At 39.2% G+C, this 21675-nt stretch overlaps 1 protein-coding gene across 2 annotated transcripts in view; it reads left to right on the top strand.

The window, feature by feature from the left end:
* Positions 1 to 21675, top strand: part of ADAMTS18 (ADAM metallopeptidase with thrombospondin type 1 motif 18) — a 96234-nt gene that overhangs the window by 61702 nt on the left and 12857 nt on the right. For both annotated transcript variants that reach the window (XM_084644444.1, XM_084644443.1), the window contains 4 exons: positions 1004 to 1248; positions 14706 to 14847; positions 16264 to 16390; positions 20709 to 20913. In XM_084644444.1, coding sequence (XP_084500570.1) covers positions 1004 to 1248; positions 14706 to 14847; positions 16264 to 16390; positions 20709 to 20913 — 719 coding nt within the window. The remainder of the gene's footprint in view (positions 1 to 1003; positions 1249 to 14705; positions 14848 to 16263; positions 16391 to 20708; positions 20914 to 21675) is intronic.

The following is a 21675-nucleotide window of genomic DNA, read 5'->3' as shown; positions in this document are numbered from 1 at the left end:
TTCTTGTTCTATTTAGAACCAAAAACAATTTATGTATATTTTGTGATGTACCTTGATTGGAACCTTTCAACTGGGTTCTGTGGATGGGCCAGTATTTAGCGTGCAAGTCTGGGACTCAGGAAAGTCATCTTCAGTTGAGAGAGGAAGGATGGACCAGTGGTTAAGATCCTAGTGGAGGGATTGGGAAACCCAGGTTGAATTCTTTGCTCCCCCACAGACTTCTTATGTGACTTTGGGCAAGTCACTTAGTCTCCTTTAGTTTTGCCATGTGTGAAATGGGGATAATAGCACTTCCCTAGCTCACAGGCATGTTCTGAGGCTAAATACATTAAAATTGTGAGGTGGTCAGATTCTGTGGTAATGGGACCAGATATCGAGATATAGCATTACAATGTTATATTGGAAAATCAAGTGGCCTGTGCAATTACAGAAGCAATACACCACTGGGAGTTATAGTCCAAGTGATTTGTAGTGTGTGACCAGGGTGCAGAATGGGTGAAATTTTGGGTGAGGGCCAGCATAAATCCTTACTGTATGAATAGGTAAAACACAATTTCATTCCAATGGAAATGGCCTGTATATAAGGCAGATCCCCAATAACTGGAAGATCTAGTTCTGTCTAGGACCTTGCACACACACTCTGCATTTTGTTGCATTTCACCCCAAAAGTGTATTGGTCCTGTTAGATTATAGGTATTACAGAGAAAATGTGGTAAAACAACTGAAACAGATTGATTGTTTCTGATATGTATTAAAAAAGAATTTGATTTTCTTGTCTTCAGGAAGAAAAAAATAATAGAATTCCAGGGACTGATTCACCCACTAAATTGCTCTAATTATAAGCTGGTGTAGAACCTTTAAAATCAATGTTGTTACACTATCATAAATCTAAAGCAACAATTTGATGGATCAGGACTGCTGTCTATATAATCCCTGGTTTACTCAAAATAGTTATTTATTTTATTACAATTGGGAAAAATATTGCTTAATTCTTTCATTGTAGACTATTATCCAGTGGTCACCATTCCAGCAGGAGCACGTAGTATTGAAATCCAGGAATTGCACATCTCCACCAGCTATCTTGCAGCGCGCAACCTGAATAAGAAGTATTATCTAACAGGGGACTGGACAATTGACTGGCCAGGAAAGTTCTCCTTTGCTGGGACAATTTTTGATTATCAACGCTCTTTTAATCATCCAGAGAGTCTATATGCAGCAGGGCCAACTAATGAGACACTGGTCTTTGAAGTAAGCTTTCTTCTGTTTATTCTATCATTGATGTCTATTACAGAATTAGCAATGACAGCTTTAGCTCAGTGCTGTAGCTCTCACACAGATTAAAGAATAGCATTGAGTCATGGTACTATTCAGACTTAATTGTATAGTCATGCTAGACTGAAAGGCCTTTCACCAGTTTGTTGAGGTCTGGGATTTAGTAAACTGTCACAAGGCTAGTGAAAAGGAAAATGTGTAAAACAAACTACACCGCGTTATTTCTCAGTTGCCACACAATTGTAATGGAGATTATAGTCTCATTCAATAAATGTTATACAATACAATTCAGTGACGTGCAAACTAAATACCAAACAGCATGGTAAAGCGTAAGAGCCACATTTTCAAATATTTCCTCTGAAGCTATATGCACATACAGGCTTTTGTGCATGAGGATTAGGTCATTGATTGTCTAAACACTATTCGTGGATGCCTAGGCAATTTCCATTCGTGCAGTTTTGTAGCTAACGCCAAGTGGGAGAGGGGAGGGGGGAGATTTTTCACAATCAAGGCACTACCGCCTGGTCTGTCTGCCACGTGTTCTGAGTCAGAGATCAGTACAGCAGAAAGTGAACTTAGTGCTCAGATCATTTTTGATTTGGTTTTGTTTTAGAATTGCAGCACTTTTGCTCTGGGTAAGGAAAATCCTTTCCCTACCCAGTTGCTTTACCAGACTTTCCTTTAATGTGTCCCAGAACAATTGATGGTCAACTGCTAGTTGATGATAATTACAGAGGCCCTAGCTACATTATTTTACTTCTTTCCCTGGAAATCTCTGATAAGTCTCTGGAACCTCTAGCTTGTCCATTTGGCATGTTTTGACTCATCCTTCACTGTCAGAGTGGGGAAGCAGCTCTTCCCTTAGGGAATTCAACTCTTTCCCACCCCGTGCACTAGTGCCCAGATTAGATCACTACCAAATACATTATTTTGCCTTCAGTGCACATGTGGAGGATGACATTCAGTGTTGTACATCTTTCTCTGAGGCAGCCGTGTCTGGTCCTACACCCCATTACATTCAAAATACTTGTAATATGAAAAAAGTGGTATCCTGCTGAAACTTAGCCGCGATGATTAACAAGCCCAGAGCTTCACATCTCACCTCTCCTTCATTTCTTTGTGCAGGAAAACAAAGCCACAATAAGGTCTCTTTACACCACAGTGTGAAATTTCTGCTTTCTTGGCTTCTTTCAGTATTAGCCAGACCTTTACATTTATTTAGTATAGTTTTTATCTGGAATATTTAATAGTTGAGTTAAGTCTTACTTAGTCTTTAAGGCTCTAATTCAGGGAAATATTTAAGTCTGTACTTAATTTTGTTCTTAAATCCCATCGAAACCAATGGGATTTAAGCCCGTGCTTGAGTGCTTTGCTTTGGGAGGGATTGCTGAAAGGGGCCAAAAGAATTTTCTTGTATTACAGTATATCTTGATATTTTGTGCTTTTTAAAAGCTACTAATTTCTTTCATTCTCTGTATATTTGTCTATTGACATGAACATTTTAGCCTTTAGGAGTGAAACGTTTCAGACGCGAAGCCCAGTCTGTGCAGTCATGTCCAAAATAGCTTTATACCAAAGCTCCAAGTATACGTACAAATACTAAGAAATATTACACTGAAATCTGGGGAATCTAATTTATCATAATGCAGTGTAATTTGAGCTATATTGTTATAATCTTGCAACTGAAGTATGAATAGTAAATTGACATAGAAAGTGACTTGTTTTGTTGCAGATTATGCAAATACTCTGCAAAAATATTTTTTAAAAATCTGGTTGTAATGCCAGATAACTCGTCTATTTTCATCCTAGCAAATTATGCTGAAGAGCTTTGCTTAGGTTTCATATTTAACTTCAGGCTATTGCTCCGATGAGAGGGTATTTAAACTTCCCATGTATTTTTATTGAAATACCCACACTACTAGCATTGGCAACCAGGGATTTTAATGACTAAGAAAGTTACAGTGCTTGTAGGACTATGTATTCCAAAACTATATAATCTATGGGCTGTTGTTAATATATATATATATATATTTACCGTCTATAATTTAAGTGACATTCAATGGACTTTATTCTTAAGCAATGCGAAGCATGTTGCTTTCGAAGAGGTACACTATTTTGGCTCCATCAATTACTCTAAGCTATGAAAAAGCCAATCCAAAATATAAACAAGCACAAATCCATTCTTAGAAACCAGGCATGCACCTAAAACGTAACATGACAATTTACTATTTCAGTACAAACGATGAAGCAGATCCTGCTTCAACGATACAGACCTAAGATAGGCAGACAGCATATCACAAGGGGTATTTGAACATGCCCCTGTTCAGAGAAGCATGCACAGCCAGCTTGGGGGCCCAATCCTGCCAACATTTTTCTCACAAAGGTAGTTTTTATTTCCATGAAATAAGCATTTGTAGGATCAGGCCCCTATATAGTGACAACTTTTTGTCTAAAAAATTGGGTCTGCTTTTTAAAATGTATATGAGATGTATACAGATTATATACAGTGTTGTTGTAGCCACGTCGGTCCCAGAATATTAGCAAGACAAGGTGGGTAAGGTAATTTCTTTTATTGGACCAACTTCTGTTGGTGAGAGGGACCAGCTTTCAAGAGACACAGAGTTCTTCCTCAGATCTGGGACAGGTACTCAGACCTTTCCCAGACCCGAAGAAGAGTTCTGTGTAGCTCAAAAGCTGGTCTCTCTCACCAACAGAAGTTGGTCCAATAAAAGGTATTACCTCCCCCACCTTGTCTCTATGATGCTTTATTATTGTCAGTATTCTTCCAAGACCCAAGAGCAATTCAATTACTAGTTTCTGGAGAAGATTTCTACAGGAGGATACAATGGGTGTCCTTGTAAAAACCCACAGTGCATGCATTACTGGCATTTGCATGTGTAAATTGAGTAAATGCATGCACATATAAAGGAGTGAGGTTCCTACATCTGCCAATGCAAGGTTTTGTGAGTGCACCGGTTGCATCATCCAGTATGATCCTTTGCATGGTAGATTCACATTGCTTGAGTTTACTTATCTGTGCATTCCAGCACTCTCCAAAATGTCTCTATGATATCCAGTTTGTACAGTATGACGCATGTTTTAAGAGGTGGGAAGGTGATTTAAGCAAGATGAATTCATTTTACATTTTTGTTTGCTGACAATTTTTAAGGTCCCTGGATTGTTTCTCTGTCACATACATACCTTATTTCCCCTTTACTTTCAGGAGATAAAGTATTAAAAATCACTGAAGGCCACATTAATGAATTACCACATTCCCTCAGTAAGGGGCATCACACACTTGCACCATTTGGCCCATAGTTCTCCCTCTTCCTCCAAACGGGAAGTATCTGGGATCAGCCCTTTATCCCATTACCTTAACCAGTGCCTGCTTGGCTGTGCTGGCTGCAGCCCTGTGGGGCCAGATAAAGGTTCCATCCACTCGTTGCCCCTGCCTCCTCACTCCCAGGCAATCTATCTTCTAAGGAGTAGAAGAAATGTGGATGCTGCTCTCCCCTTTCCTTATGACGTGCAAGGAAGCAAGTGGGACCTTATGCTTCCTTACTTCCCTTCCTGGATACGCTAAAAAGTGACAATCTTGCCCTAAGATTCCACTAAATATTTCATGAAAAATTCACCTAGGGGATTTTGGTTTTCCACCCCGTCAGAGTTCAGCTGAGCACCTCATTTAATCTAAAACTTGACAGTATTCATGAAAATACTATTCAAAAATTGGTGAAAGGCAAGAAAAGCATGATGCAGCACTTTTCATATTTACATTGGAATATTACAAATATATATATAATTACGGGAACCAGTTATACCAAGGAAGGCAAACAGGAGTGAATCTATAATTTAGCTGGGTTGCGGGGGGAAAAATATGAACTTCCATGGCCAACTATTTTTTGGTGGAAGAGAATAAAATTGTGATGAGAACAAGGAATGAAATGTGTGAGGGCAGTGGTGTTTCATTACACGCTTTGTTAAAAGTGCAAAAGCTCAATGAGATTTCAAAATCCACCAGAGCTTTTCCAGATAGGACAGTGAGTGGAATCTCAGGTGATAAAGTGCAGCAGTTACTCTGTATGCCAGTGCTTCTTGGAATCAGTGGAAAGTCCTGAAGTTACAGCTTACAGTTAGTAATATTTATAGTTTGCTGATTTGGGTTTAGAGAAGCCAATGAAAACTGAAACAACAAAAGCCGAGATTCACTGTGGATTCACAAACTAGCTCCACAAATGGCCAGATTTTGGCTGGATGAAAAAATAGACAAAGCTTTGTGGTGGTAGAAATGTGATAGTTAAATGATAATCTGGGATCAGGAATGAAGACTAGGCTTTTAACATATGGTTTTGGTAAGGCAATTGTGTCATCTTAAGTAGAGACATACTAGAATTTTTTTAAATGAAGTTCAGTGCTTGACGCTATTACAATTGTCTGAGATTCAGACATAGGTAATTTAAGGTCACCTGGTTTCAATTTAAAGAAGTTGTCAGCATTTTTCAAAGAATTTAGCAAGAGATTTAGCTCAAGAAAGAATTTATTGTGGGTTCAACACTCCATTTGCCTAGCCTTACAAATCAGGCCTGACAATGGTGGGAAGTAAGCAGTGAAAATATGTTCTCCATATTAGGTTAGCATCAGTAAGCAGAATAGCAAGGAGAACTTAGTCATCAAAAATTATGCAGATTTCCAAAGGAGCTTGCAATGGTCACTGACTTCCAGTGGCTCAGAATACTCAGTCACTCCACACCATTGGCTAGAATTGTGGGTAAGGGTTTAAACTAAATGCCACTATTTAGTTTAAATTTATCATAGATGTGAGAGAGAATAAAGTAGTTTGATCATGGATTGATAAATTGATTGGAATTCAAGATAATGTAATAACACATTTGCCTATTTATCAGTGAAATGTGCTACCATATCACCTGCTTTATATCCATATGTGAAAGCACAGTGACTTTCTCAGGATGACGTGACATAAAATAATTGGGAACATTAAAGTCTTCAGCAAACATACCTGAAATATTGAATCAAGGAAAAATGAAAACTCTGTGAAAGAAGATGGGTTTATCTCAACAGCAATAACTAACAGATGGATGGGATGTTTTACAAAGAGGCGAACATTCACAGGAAGAGAAGGTGAATGTAGCTTCAAAGCAGGAAAAGATGTCTAATTAAAATCAATAAATCACTTCCTCTTTGTTGAATGGGGAAAAGGGAAAGGAAGCCAGGTGGAACGACTTTACTGATTATCTAACTGCCACTAGGAGACAGGCAGGTTGCAGTTATAAAGCGTTACATTTGTTGTTAGCTACCAGATGTATTGATTTCTCCTAAAGAGAAAGTGAGTTGAAGAGAGCAGAGATGTGCTTATAAGATACAGATGTAGATCCTACAGAAGGGATAAAAGGATCCTGCTTTAGTGAAAAGAGATTAGCTGGACAGTATCCCTTAAAATAGTGCATTTAGCATGTGAACAGTAAAAAGAAGGAGACAATAACAAAAGAGGATAAATCTGAAACAGCTGCAAGTAGGAATGAAATCATACAGGACTTTCCAAGGATACCTCTTGTTTATTTTTAAATGACCTTAGAGGAATTGGCTGAAGAGTCCTGATTTCTCAGAAGCTAATTGTAAGATATTATGATGCCTTCTAGAAATTTTTAAAAGGATATAAATAAACCCTTGAGTTTCACAGCTTAAGCCAACCACCAAATGACAGGTGGAAGAAAGACCCTTCCTCTTCTGTAGTTGTCCACTCCAGGGTTTTTGTGCTTTCCTCTGAAGCATCTGGTATTAGCCACTCTCAGAGACAGGAAACTAGATGGACCACTCTAATATGGCATTCCTGTATTCCTAATAGGCTTTTTTGGCAGCCTCCCACAGCATACAGTACATGAGATTCTGGTCTCATTTACACCAATGAAAACAGAGTAAATTCTGTTGAAATCAGTGGAATAACTCAAGATTTATGAAGATGTAAATGAAATAAGAATCTGGCTCAGTATGTTGAAAATGAACAGGAAGTAAAGTTTTTTTTATGTAACTAAGCTGCCAAAGAAATGTATTTGATTTGTAACCTACTAGGAATGCCAGTCCATTAAATGTCAGATTGATTCACAATAGGTGAAAAGTGCAGTGATCTTTCCAAGAACACCACCAGTTCAACAAGATACTAACCTCCCCCACACAGAAGCCTGCAGACTCACTGGTCTGCCATCATTGGTGATACCTCACCTATAGAAATGACCAATCAGTGCCAGAGATGGAAGTGATCACAAAATCTGGATCCATATCTAAAACTTCTCAAAACTTGGGTGAGGTAGTAGGATTCAGAGTTTTGATTCAAGCCCATCTATGAACATTACACAGATGCAGTATGAGAAAATATAAAAAATATTTAGTGATGGTTGGTGGTTCTAAAGAGTTGACAAAATGAATGATTATTTCTGTAAAGGGCAGGTAGGCAATAAGTATCATGACAGCTTTTTGTGGTTCTTGTTTTAAAATATATTTATTTCTAATGATAACTTTTGTCTACCTGCCCTTCCCAGAAATATTAATTCATTTTCTCGACTAGCTACAAGCACCATTTGTAAGTTGTCTTGTACATCATGCGCTGTCAGGCTTTTATCTTAAGTCAGTGAAATTAATAAATATATTACCAGTGGCTTAATTTATGCTTCTTATATGAAAACCCAGTTTAAAACTAAAAAAGCCAGTCATGGAAAGGATGTATTGATAGACATTTAAAAGGTTTGACTCACAAATTTAGGTCTTACATGGGAAACCTGGGATAGCAATGAAAAAAGGGCCTTAAACAGAGAAGCAGATGCACAGCTGGTTTAGAAAATTTATTGTTTTAGCTTTGAAATCAAAATTAGCAGCAAAAGAAAAGGTTTATTTACTCAAGAGAATTCAATTTATCCATTGTTTTAACATTTTATGCCCTAAGCAAAAGCTGCAGTCTTCTTTCTTCAGAATAGATTTGGCAGATTCCAGCCAGAGAGCCTGTGGTTTTCAGACTCAAGAAGCTGTAAATTTTATAACTCTGCGCACTGTGGTCCGAGCTGCTGAGTGTTGTGTCTGAAGTCAGGTGGTTGGTGTGTTAAAGGTAGACATTAAACAGTTCTACAGAGGACCTGGAAATGTTTAAGAAGGTTGTTTGCCAGCTGTAAATTTGGGAGCAAATGCCAGTTGGCTGAAAAGTCTCTGGAATGAATCCAGTTAAGTAGACTGAAACTGGAGGTCTTTCCAAATTTGTAGGTCTAACAACTTGGCTATATATGCAGACTTTAAATATTGGGTTATTAAGGAAGGGCTTTATAGAGAATGTTTGAAAATATGATAGAAGAGCTATGTATATGCTTGTTTCTTTGGCAAATTGAAACTTTCATTGATGATAACTTAGATGAGCATTACACAATATGTTTAACATGAATGCCATGGAATATAAATTATATTTATGCAATTTTAAGTTGTACAATACCTGGTCTGCAATATTTTAATACAGCTAGATTATTCTCCCGTTACTAGGCTGAGCAGGGGTGTAAGGAGGCATTAGGTCCCTCCCTCCCCTTGCTCAGCATACCCAGCTCTTACATCCAAATCTGCTGCAGAATGCAGTCCCAGCTCTCCCAGTATCTCCTCCTGGGATCGAGTGGTTAAGGAGGGGTTCTAACTTAGGCTGCTTACTGGCCAGAGTAGCTGAACAGGTATAAATAGGGAATTAACATCTACTCTTCCACTGTCTGCAGTAATTTATTCTCCTTTATTCACCTTCCCCAACAGCTTCTAACACCTATTTTTAAAACCATCAGCAGTCCAAGGCTGCATGTAAAAAAAAATAAATAGACTCATTTGCAAAAGCAAACATTTGTAGAAATAAATAATAGCTAATTAGTATTGGTAGTGTCACTTAGCATCAGAGTCCTATTGTGCTGGGCACAATGTAATTACACCGGTGGACCTGGTCTCGGACTATATATATGTCAGATTATCACTGTGTCACTGGCACCTGTCCTCTTACGGGAAGGTCCGACAAGGTATGATATTGTTACAAAAGGGGCATAAAGCCTTTATGAATCAATTTGCATGTCATATGGCAGCATTTGGTCACCTGAGCAGGGCTAATGAGAGCTATCTTTGGAGACTGCAGTAAATATAAAACATCCCTTTGTGTAAGGTCTTTGGGGCAGGGACTGTCTTCTTTATTTGTAAAACATGTAGCACAGAGGAGTCCTAGTTCATGATTAGAACGCCCATGTGCTACTGCAATAGAGTTAATAAATTATTATTATTGAATTTCTTTTGTATGCTAACAAATCCTTCACAGTAGCCTTTCAGTTTCTTTTATAGGCCAATCTGGTAGCACTGACATATGGCCTGACATGGCCCATTGTGAGACCCTAATTTAGTTGCTTATATCGTTGCCAAACTTTAATAATTTGGGCTGAGGTTTCTGCCTCAGGATTCGGGGGAGGGGAGGTTTGTTTTCTTTTTTGGAAAATTTCAGCCAAAAGAGCTCAGCCCTTTCTGAGAGCGAGGACAGAGGGGGAGAAAATTGATGTTTTGACCATGTTAAAATTTTTTTGGTGACCTTTAATTGGAAAGCTGTAGCACTCCCAGGCTTTGGGGCAGGGATTTGAAATTTGGCAGGTCAGGGATTTTCCCTGTGAAAATCTGCCCGAATTTGGCCACGTTATAAACCTTTGGAAAAAAATCATAGTTTGCGATGCTCAGAAGAGACTTGTCAGAGCACCATAGCTAAATTCCCCAGAGATTCTGTCTGAACTGAGCATGCTTCAGCCCAGGCCTGAGTAGGACTTTCCCTGCAGTTGTAACTCTAGGATGCTGTGTGTGGGAGATGAGCACCAGAACTGAGATCAGGATTCTCGGTGCCCCCTGCTGATGCCCAGGCAGCAGCGTGGTCAGTTGCATATTCCCAGAACACCAGACATTGGGTGCTAGTGGATATGGCATTGGTCTGCCCCTGCTGGCATGACCCTACCCCCATTGGTGTGACCTAACACACACAGTACATGAGAGGTCACACTGCCCAGGGGATGCCATTTTAAAGACCGAGCGTACCACTGGCATGGCCATGCACACATGCTGTGCATGAGAGGTCATGGTGGCAGGGATGCGGGAGCGGCACATCGTACATTATGGTGTCCCCCATCTGATAACAGACAAAACCACATCTGGTTTTGTCTCAGAACCAGATGGAGGACAAACATTACAAAAGTAGGACTGTCTGGTTTAAAAATTGGCCAGCCTACCAGGCAGCGAGGAGGAGGAAATTGCCTGATTCAAATGCACAGGGGACAAGAGCCAGACCTGGGAGTGGTGGGGGGAGATTGAGTTAGGGAGTCTGGGTGAGGGGAACGGAGACTGCTACTGGAGGTTGACAAGAGTGTGAAATTGGACATAGGAGTTGATGTGGAGAGTTGGCTTCCAGGGCAAGGTGACTGGGACTGAGAGCCAGTGGGGATGGAGAACATGGGTGAGGGCAACTGGAGGCTTGGGGGCAAAAGAGACAGATTGAATAAGGAGCCTGGAGGAGGGAACTGGGAGTGGTTGAGCATAAAGACTGGGGACAAGAAGCCAGTGGGGCAGGGGGAACTGGGACTGGAATGAGAAGCCTGAGGAGTGGAGACTGGCTCTGGCAAGTGAGGAGAATGGGACTGGGATGAGGAGCCAGGGGTGGGAAAGATACAGGACTGGGACAGTGACAGGTTGGAGGAGATGGCTGAAGGGGTCAAGCTTGGATTAAATGGGCCCACTAGAGCACGCCTCCTCGCAGAGGCTGGAATGGAACCCAAGATCCCTGCATCTCAATTCTTCTGCCGTCAGCAAGAAAACCACTGGAACAGCTGTGTCTCTCATCCCTCTGTAAAGCTGGTCTACATAACAATTTGCAACTTACTATTGCTATCAGTTACTCTGTTAGCTGAGGTGACAGGGATCTTTTTGGTGGATCTAAAGGTTCCAACCCTGCTGGTGGCTCGTGCAGGTGTCAATATGATGGTACATGATAGAATTTCTGTTTATTCAGTTTGCTTTTTTAAAAACCTCGCAAATTATACACCTAGACACATTAAAAGAGCATTATTAAGGTTGCAAAGTCACGCAGTTGAAAATTAGGAAATGCCAGAAATAAGGTTGCCTGGGCAACACTAATTTTTCTCTCCTGCGCCCCACCTCGTGCATGTGCATTATGATACAGTCTTTAATTACATGATCACATGCTATCTTCTGACAGGACCCCTGCCTCATTCAGTGCACAGAATGGACCTGCTCTGGGGACAGAATAGGGCTGTACAGTGAAGGAACCTGTTGTCTGTAGGACTCCTGCTTTATTTGTTACAGAAGCTGGAAGGTGTGTAGTGAATGAAGCAGGGTATTGTTGGAAGAAAAAGGGTGGTCTCATGTTAAAGGCAGTAGAATGCTGCCCTGCAAAATTGGATTCTATCCCTGCCTCTGCCACAGAGTTACTGTGTGATGCTGGGCAAGTCACTTATGCCAAACATTTCACAGGTGGCCACTAATGGTGTGTTTCTCATTTTATGAAAGTCCAGCTTGAGACCATGGGGCTGATCTCTCTCCACTGCAACTGAAGTCAATTGGAATTGTGCTTTGAACATATAAAGTGCTCTATGATACCTACAATAAAAAATCAGGTCCTAGGTGTCTCAGATTGGGCACCAAAAAGTAATGGACATTTTTGACCTAAATCTCTCTGTACTTCAGCTTCCTATCAGTAAAATGGGGATGATACCCCACTGTTATTTTACTGGGGTGTTGAGAAAATTATTAATGTTTGTGAAGAACCCACATGCTATAGCTATGGAAAAGTCGATGACAAAATTAATAGTTCTACCTTCTAAGCATGGTTTGATCATTGTGCAGTAAATAGGGCATGGAGCCACACATTAAACAGTGAGGATAAAACTAAATATAAAATAGCAGCTCATAAAGCAAACATCACCCATTGTGTGCACCAAGAAAGGCAGGGTTCCTGTGGACAAATAGTATGTGATCATGTAGTTAAAGACTGTATCATAATATATATGCACGGAAAGGCCAAATTAAGGTTACACAGACAACCTTAATTCCAGTATTTCCTAACTTTTGAGTGTTTGACTTTGCAGCCTGAATCATGTAGTTTTTCTGAGTATTATTACTAGAAGGTGACACTTGATTCTATCGTCATATGTGTACTATAAACATTAATATTGACTATTTTTTAAAATGTGAGAATGGATAATTACTTTAAATACTATTACACACATGCATACAAAACATATCCTAGTATTGCCATGAATCAAACTCTGTGCTCGTAGCCATATGTTGTTTCCACCACTGGTTTCACATAAAATACCCAAACTTAAACTCATCTGAGTATTAGGTGTTTTGTATCTGAATCTTGCAATAAACCAGAGTATGCTATTATTCTGCTGGATTAATATATTTTGCCTGTTACAGACCTGAACTCCTATATTCCCAGTTTGGATCAATATCAAGATTCACAAACTGAAATAAAATATCTGGCTAGTAGCAATGGAAAATATATCATCCATTTTTTTCCTGCAGATGTAAATAGCACTCTGTCCAGATCCTTCATATGTTCAACGTTATTGCACTGGAGTTCATGTACATTTCTTCTAAATTTTTCACTGTCATGGGTCATTTCTTTTTTCCAATATATACATTTTCAGAATAGTTTAAATCCCTTGACTGCCTTTAAAATATTTATTATGTTGCTCTTGATCATAAAAAGATACAATGAAAGTTTGCTGCTGGTTTTTGAAACCCCTCTGTTTAGCAATGACTGCTACCTACATAGATCTACTCGTGCAGACATTTGGTGATACTGACTGCCCACCATATTTGATTAATGTCCCTGAAGTGAGTTATTAACATAGACCGGAATCCTATTTTAAACTCTAATGTGTATCAAACCCTGTGGTTAGGAAGTGAAGTTAACTGCACCTGCTCTCTATCTTTGGAGTGGCTATATTGTTCAAGGAATAAAACTTAACAGAACATTGTAATTTTAGAAGTATTCTATGCAAGGCACAGTTTCTACTGAACATGGATACTAGAGTATTTTAGCTGCTAAAACTCCCCTAACTAAAAGAAATATTATAAAATGGAAATTTCTGCTTCAGTTCAAATTTGAGTTCAAATATGTGTCAGGCTTTTATGAAGCTTGTATTTATTTTATTTTTTTGTTGGAATGACTGCAGTAAATTTTAGGAAGTTGTTCCCATGAAAGGTGCAATGTAATTCACCAGTAATATATTAAATATAGTGAAGACACACACTGAGGAGCACCACCAGCAGCCAGACCACCCGAATGAAGTGGTCACAGCATTATTATAATCAAAAGACCTGTTTTCTATAAAATTTCTACTGTGGGCCAGGTCTTCCCAGACCAAAAATAGGATGGGCGATATGCCAATGCACAAGGGAGCGATACAGACTTCTCCATATTAGACATGCTTGGGCAGATCTTGGGTGATGTAATTGTCATAGCTCCATTGACTTCAGCCACCCTCCGCCCCACAAACTTCTCACCAGCAACTGCATTTGCTGTGGATTTACTGTGTGACTATAAGCATGCAGGAGTACCTGTTTAGAGGCAAAACAGCTATTTTGTGTCCCCTGGATCCAAAAGCAAGAGAGAGATCTTCAACCACCTCTGCGCCAACCTTCACCCACATTCCTACTTCACTCACCCAGACTCTATGTTAGCAAGGTATTTAGCACTGAAGCAATGGGACTTAAACGCCTTGCTGAACTGGAGTTCAGTGCTGGAAAGGATCAGTTAGCTTAACATTCTGAATAGCATGGGACACTGAGTTTCACCCAGCATCAGAGACTGTGGCTTCAAGCAAGCAGCTGAAACACCACAAGAAAAGTCCAGTACCTGTACAGAACCCCAGTGGATTCAGGGATCCACATTTTAAAGAGGCATTTATTCTGAGTAGCCAAGGAACATGTGGGGCAAGACCATACTGAGAAAAATATTTATCATGGTGCCTTTGGTGTCACCTCATACTAGCAGATGCTATTTCCACTTCCTGAACCTGATATAACTCCCACTGAACTCAGTGGGCTCTTTCCATTGACTTCCAAGGGTGTTGAATCATGCCCCACATTGCACGCAATATTCCACTGTGTTCCCTGTTGCATGAAGTGCCATCCCCGCCAAGGTTTGGCCATATCACACCACTATTGGAACCAGGACAATTCAGTGTTACAAAGGTGCATTGTAGCTGCAGGAGTTAGTTCTGAATACTCTTTCAGAAATGTAACATGTATAAAAATACTCCATATAGACATCTTTAAACATTCTCAGCTACCTTAAGAATTCCAGAATTTGCGTATTTTTTAATTCCCCTCTTTTCCCCCCCTATACTATTTAGATCCTGTTACAAGGCAAAAATCCAGGTATTGCTTGGGAATACACATTCCCCAAGATCATCAATGAGAACAAGACATCTGCCAAAAGACATAGCTACTCCTGGGTGACAGTGCAGTCAGACTGCTCAGCTTCCTGTGGCGGGGGTAGGTAGTTCTCTTACATCCCATCCTTTCTTTCTTTCATTCCTTTTTAAAACACACTCCACTCCAAATCCCTGTAGCTTTGTAAAGGTCTAAAACATCATGTTCAGGAGGCAATAGAGAGCATGTGTAAATTTAATCCCAAATAGCTGAGTTCATCAAAGTCTATCTCTGAAAGTCCATGTAGCTGAATGATAAACCTTTCCTTTCTTTTTCAAGGAAAGATTTTATTATACATTTATTTACTTTTTCTAAATCCTAGAAATTCTGTCATTAAACCTAATTCTGGGACAAAGAGTGGAGACAGGCAACAGGCATGTGAGAACATGTAGATAGAAAATCTAAGCGAGGCTCATGAAAATATTTTGTAAGTTTCATTGACATATTTACCAGCAAATCAGTGGAATTACTCATGGAGTAAGGTGCTATTCAGCATGAGTAAAGATATCAGAATCTGCCCCCCTGGGAGTAGCATACAGGTAAAATCTCTATTTAAAAAATAGATAGCAGTAGCCCGAAATGCCTTTGTATTTCCCAGATTTCTCTTTGTTGTACCCACAGACTGTATGTGAAGTAAGTTACAAAGTAGAAAAGTAAATCTATGGAATGCTCTTAAATCATTCGCAGCCCCAAATGAAATCAATGGACTATCTCTTTATGGAATGAGCCTCGTATATGTTCCACAGAAAGTTTCAATGGGATTATTTGTGTGAAGTAGGGTGAGAAGAGTTTGGCTCAGAATAAGTTCACTTGCAATCAAGAGCATACAGCTGTTTTGCACATTTACCAGAGTTTGAGTCAGAATTGCTTCATCAATTCAGAAGGCCCGGAAGTTCCAAATGGTTTGGGTTCAGATCAGTACAGTTTTCCTATGATTAAATCTTAATATGTTGAACTCATAGGCAAAGTTCCCAATTGACTTTTCCCAGCAAATATGGTTCAGAGTAGATATGCACCAGGAACAGGAGCCTCAAAGATCGTAAAGATAGCTATAAAGGTAGAATAAAAAGTTGACAAAAGGGTTTGATGGACAGTTTCTAAACACCCGAGAAAAGCTCTAAGAAATTTTCTCTGCTCGTTTCTGCAGGTAGACAGAACTCAAAGAGTGGCTTGGTGTTTGAGTCTTACATTTACATCTTACGATCTACCTGTGGTTTTAATTTCTGCCAATAGATTGTTTGTCATAAAAATGAAATACCTGAGTTCAGTGGCAGCCGTCGCACCTATATTGCAGAAAAGTGAATTAACATTAATACAAGTGGCCAATTTGCCCCCACCCATGTTACTCCATTGACATCCATGGAATTGTACTAGGGATGAGTCTGGTCTATGTTACTTAACCTTCTACACCAATACCCTAAATATAAGGAGCAAATGTAACAATTTATTTTATTGTATTTCTTTTTAATATCTCCTTAGGGCACATTACAGCAAAAGCTGTTTGTTTACAAGATCATCGTACACGAGTTAATTCCTCCTTTTGTGGCCCAAGGACAAAGCCTTTAACTGAAACAAAACTGTGCAATGCTAATCCCTGCCCAGCATAGTAAGTGTTATTTATTTCTGTAGCGTTACCTTGTGTTTGCTGTACTTTCTGATAGGCACATAGAACTGTATATCTCGCTAATTGGCTGAACCCACCATAGACCTGATTATTATATCAACTCAGCACATTTAGTGAAATTTAATGGGATTTGTTTCCCCATCCAGGAATATGTTGGTGGGATAAGTCAAAAAGATTTGCACTGTGGAATGGCCTTGGTTTAGTTAAAGTCTATAGTTTGTAATACATTTAACACCCTTAAAAGTGGTTCAGTAATAGTTTGAAATTTCTTGCAAAATTTTAAAATTATAACACAGGACATTAAATTCAAATGGCAAATTATACAGTAGAGGCACAAAAAATAGAGATAAGGTTTAAATAGTGGTAGCATATCACGTGAGAGCCCCATATGCCTGCTTCAGCAGTTTCCTTGGTTTGACTTTAGCCACACTATTGTCTGAATACTAATTTTAAGTAATCTTCCTAACCAAACAAAATCTGTTTGTATGTGACTTATCTTCTGCCAAATGTATTTTTATCCAATGGACTCAATTTCTTGTAGACAGAAAAAACAATCTCTGATGTTTCCAGCAGTCTTTTTTAGTTATTTATAAATGCCTTCATATCGACTTGGCATTGTCTTCGTATAATGTTTCTAAAATATAACATTTATTTTAATCATGCAACAGGCCACGTATGCAACTGCCTTACTATTAATGGGAGCTTTCCATGCCCTTTGAAGCTAGTATGTCAGACATACTGCTAATAAGAATTAATAGTGAATAAAAACATTTTTGACATACAACATCATTCGTCCATGCTGCATTAAATAGATATTCTCAGATTCAGTAGTGTAAGATGGGCAGTTGATGTATTTTAACAGAAAAACAGATTGTTTTGTAGCATAACACAGAACACAAAGTTCAGAATATTTGGCATTCACTAAATGCATATTTGAGCTATGTATAGGACCATATCTTCAGCTGGTGAAAATAACTCCTGTGAACTCAATGAAGATTGTATCATTTGAGGATGTAGACCATTATGTTACAGTGTGCAATAGCTTCCACTCAATTCATGCTGTAAGTGCCCAGATATTTACGGTAATACATGATATTGAGAAATCAAAGAATAACAAGTGGTAAGCAGAATATAAAACATGTATAAATTTGGTAGGCATAATAGGCAAGAGATAAAGACAAATGTGTCTTACTTATCATTTAAGTTAATATGATATTGACATGACATCATAAAAAAAGAAGACAAAGCTTTAAGGTTCAAGGGAAAAATCCTTACTGCACAATGAGAACAAAGACTCAATATGAGAAGGAATAAAATTACTACTCACTTCATGCAGCAAGAATACACAAAGGCATCGGAACTGCATACTATTATGATTGGAGAAAGGGCTGCCAAATCTAGTCATAATTATTGAGCTTATTTGAACTAATGGACGATACTCTTGAAACATAGCCAAGATACTCTTGGAAAATGGCAGTTTACAAGAGGCATAAAGCAGGTTTATTGAACTCTTCCGTATGAAAAGGTAGATTTTCTAGGCAACTACTGTATGTAGGCTCTTAAAACTAACAATTTTTTTTTTGGCTGGTTTACCTATCAAACTGATCAGTACCATTAGTATAACTAATTAAAACCTATAGAATTGATTAGAACCAAGACTTTTCCAGAAGCATATGTTTCAAGGTAGGCTACACAGGAGAAGACAGTTCTTGAATCCTAGTATTGACCAGATTTACTTGAAATAAGTGTTATATTATTTTCCCAATTTGAAAAAACATTTATTTCCTCACAGTGCTATTGTCAAAAAGCAGAGAGAAATCCAGGCTGAGTGAAAGCAGGTTGTTAATCAGGATGAAAGTCTAGGTTTTTCAGATTCCCACTAGAGTGTTAAAAGGCAACTTCCATGCTTCTTTATTGTTTCCTTAGAAAAGTCTTCCAAGCTTTCCATATCCGTTTCCATATTTAGTCCAACAGCAGCAGACCACCGCAGTCCTGAAATTGTATGGAATGCATTTGGTGCATGATGTGTGTGTTAAAATTCCTTTGTCCTTAGAATTGGTAGCTTTGAAAACTTCCCACAGCTTTTGGTACCTGGAGATCTGGATTGTGATTCAGGAGTTCTTCTTTTCCCAGAGGAAATCTCCCAAGGGAGCCATCATGCATTTTTAAACATGCAAATTAATTTTTATTTCACGCAGATCTGAAATACAGTCTGGTGAAATGGGTGCTCATCTTCCACATAGTTACAAGAGTTCAAATACTTTCTGTTTGATATAAGCAGCTGCTCTGGTTGCCATAGGGCTTATGCTGTGATCGTGGGTGGGAGAGTTGGTGGCCCATGCAGTTGTGAATTAAAAGGGACAATCTTGATGGGTCCATATAATAAAAAAGAGTGAGAATTCCTATTTTAAAAGATTCAGTTTAAATTCAGAGCTTGATATTGGGAGAAGGTTTTGGAGACTCATTAATTTGATTGGATCAGTTCAAGGTTCTCCCATAGACGCAGGATTTGTTTATATGTTTCCTTGTGCTCCCTCCATCTGTTCATTGCATCCACCTGCTATCTATAGTCTTTCACGTAGATTGTGAGCTCTTTGGGACAGGGACTGTCTCTTTGTTATCTGTTGTATGCCTAGCACAATGGGGCTCTGCACTGTACTACAAATAATATTGCTCATTTTCAAAAGTGAACCCCGCCTGTGCAGTTCAACAATACACCTGAGGACCCTGTGTGATTTTTAGTGATGATATGCATCAGGGAACCTTGTTGGGTGACTGGAGTAGTAGTAGTCAGCTGGTTAATTTGATAATGTTTTATTTAGATTTCATATAATCTGGCTGGTTAAACTGCCAAAAGTATTTGTCTTGGGACATCATCTAAATCCTCTTAACTCTAACGACAGGGTTACTGAATTTAGCAAACCATTTCTTTGTTGCTTTATTTTAAAGAGCAAGAGAACTTTGTAAACAGATTTATTATCCAAAGCAAAGAGAGGAAGACTAGAATTGTGCAGCACCAATAATACACGTAGGTCCATCTGCATTAGCATCCATATGCTTATACATTGTGGGTTGCATGCATGGAGGCTGAGCATCTAGAAAATGGTGCTTTTGAAAAATTTGGTCCTTAGTGTTCTCCTTCTGCCATACTGGCATCTCCTTCAGAGTCTGTTTTGATAGGTCCTCTCTTTCTTTTCCAACACTCCTTTAGGGTTTCACAAGGTTTTGTCCTTGGCCTCCTCCTCTCTTTCCAGTCTCTCATTTTCTCACAAGCCTTCAACCAATATTTCTATCTGGCCACATCTGACCTGTTTTTTCTCTACCATAACCTGTCCCTCCCTCTGGCTGCTCCTGCTGGAAATCTCACCATCAACTAAAACTGAACATGGCCAAAATCAAACTCCTTATCTTTTCTCCAAAGCCAAGCCTGTTTTTAGCCAAACAGGTTTAAATTAAAAAAGAAGACCGGACTTCAAAAAGAAAGATGACTGCGGTAGGGAGGACTTGTTCGCTAGGTTAGTTGATTTTCTGGGAATCATATTCTTTATCTGCCCAAAGAGAGAATGTGATAGATTCTCTGTAGAATTCAAAATTCCATTCTTTATGCGCAGGCCCATAGGTGTGTTGACATGCATGTGCCCTAGCAGAACAAGCACCAGTAGAATTTAAATATTCGGCCAAATCCCGTAGTCTTAATTCCAGCTCAGCTAACACCCCCATCGAGTTCTCTGTGAGGCCCGCACAAAATCAATCAACAAATGATGGCCCAGTTATGTAGCGTTCAGGGAGAGTTGGTTTTATTTATTTTAAAAAACCCATCTTTCTGATGAGTTGAACCCATCAAGTTGTCCAACATCAACCTGTGTGACTGCATGAGATTTTAGTGTGCCCTTTGTTCCTCCCCTCTCTCCTACTGTTTGTTGCACTCACATGTTGTGTCTTGTTTCATATTAAACACTCTCTGGGGCAGGGAATGTGTTTCTCCTTGTGGTTGTACAGCATCTACCACAATAGGATCCCTAATCCTGATTGAACCTTAGGGCACTGCCACAATGCAAATAAAAATAATAATTACTGGGAGTTGTTCCTGAGCAAGGGCTGCAAGATTTATTCTTCTTGCATTTCAAAATGTTCTTGCAGATGGACTGCATGAGTCTTGCGCAAATTATTTAACGGCAACACCGGTCAAATGGATTGAATAGATTGGATTGTGCATTTGAACTTAACCTTCACTATACTGATTGTATATGGTGCATTATAGTCATGTGTTTGTAAGAAATAATTCATTCTCTCCTATCAGCTGGTCGACAGGTGAATGGAGTGTATGCAGCAAGTCTTGTGGTGGAGGGCAACAAAGTCGCCCAATTCAATGCGCCCAGAAAAAGACTTTTCAAAAGGAAGAGGTGGTAGCACATTCTCTTTGTCCAGTCAGCACTCCAGCCCAAGTACAGAAATGTAATACCCAAGACTGCCCACCTGAATGGAGCCCTGGACCGTGGACTCAGGTAATCTAGAGAAATAGTCAGAATGTTTTCTTTTGACAGAGGTAGCTGGAATGAATGTGTATAGAATAGTTTTCCTGACATAGTTGTATCCTGCCTACCTTGGAAGGTCTGTGTAGGAAAATAATAAAAATAATCTGCTTTGTTTTTAGATAGCAATTGTACTAAACTAATCAGAAAGCATGGCTGGTATAAGTGGATGCATGGACTTGCATCTGTCTACCCTAATTTGGAATTTGTCCCTCAGTCAGCAGAGGGAAAAGGAGGAGCTTCCTAGTACACACAAACAGAGCCACAGGATTCTCTGGTTTTCTGAAGGACAAGTCTCTGTGGTTTCCTTAAAGCCATAGCCCGCCCCCCACCCCTTTCTGACATTTGTTCATACAGCAATATTAACATTTCTCAGAGAAGAATATCGGCAGAGGTACCACTAATGGAAAAAGAATGGGGTTAGAATGGTACATCAGTGCACACATGCATTTTTGAAATGCGGACAGATGAAGTTATGTTTTACTCAATGATACGTGTAATAATCACATATTTACTTTGGTTAGTGTAGCCCATTCCAAGTAAGTAATTTAGTAGTGCAGTAAATTATTATTAGTGGCATAAGTCAGTAGCAACGGGCCCCCAGGCAGATTTCTGTGTATACACACCCTTTTTCAGAAATGTATGAAAAGTATGAATACTCTGAAGTTAAAAACTCATTTCTGCTATTTTTGCAATGATGCTTGTGCTGGCACATAGTGAATGTTAATTTAAGGG

Source organism: Lepidochelys olivacea, assembly GCF_965140295.1.
Source record: "Lepidochelys olivacea isolate rLepOli2 genome assembly, chromosome: 12".
NCBI lineage: Eukaryota > Metazoa > Chordata > Testudines > Cheloniidae > Lepidochelys > Lepidochelys olivacea.
Note: the sequence above shows the minus strand (reverse complement) of the source record. Positions and strands in the feature narration are given on the sequence as shown.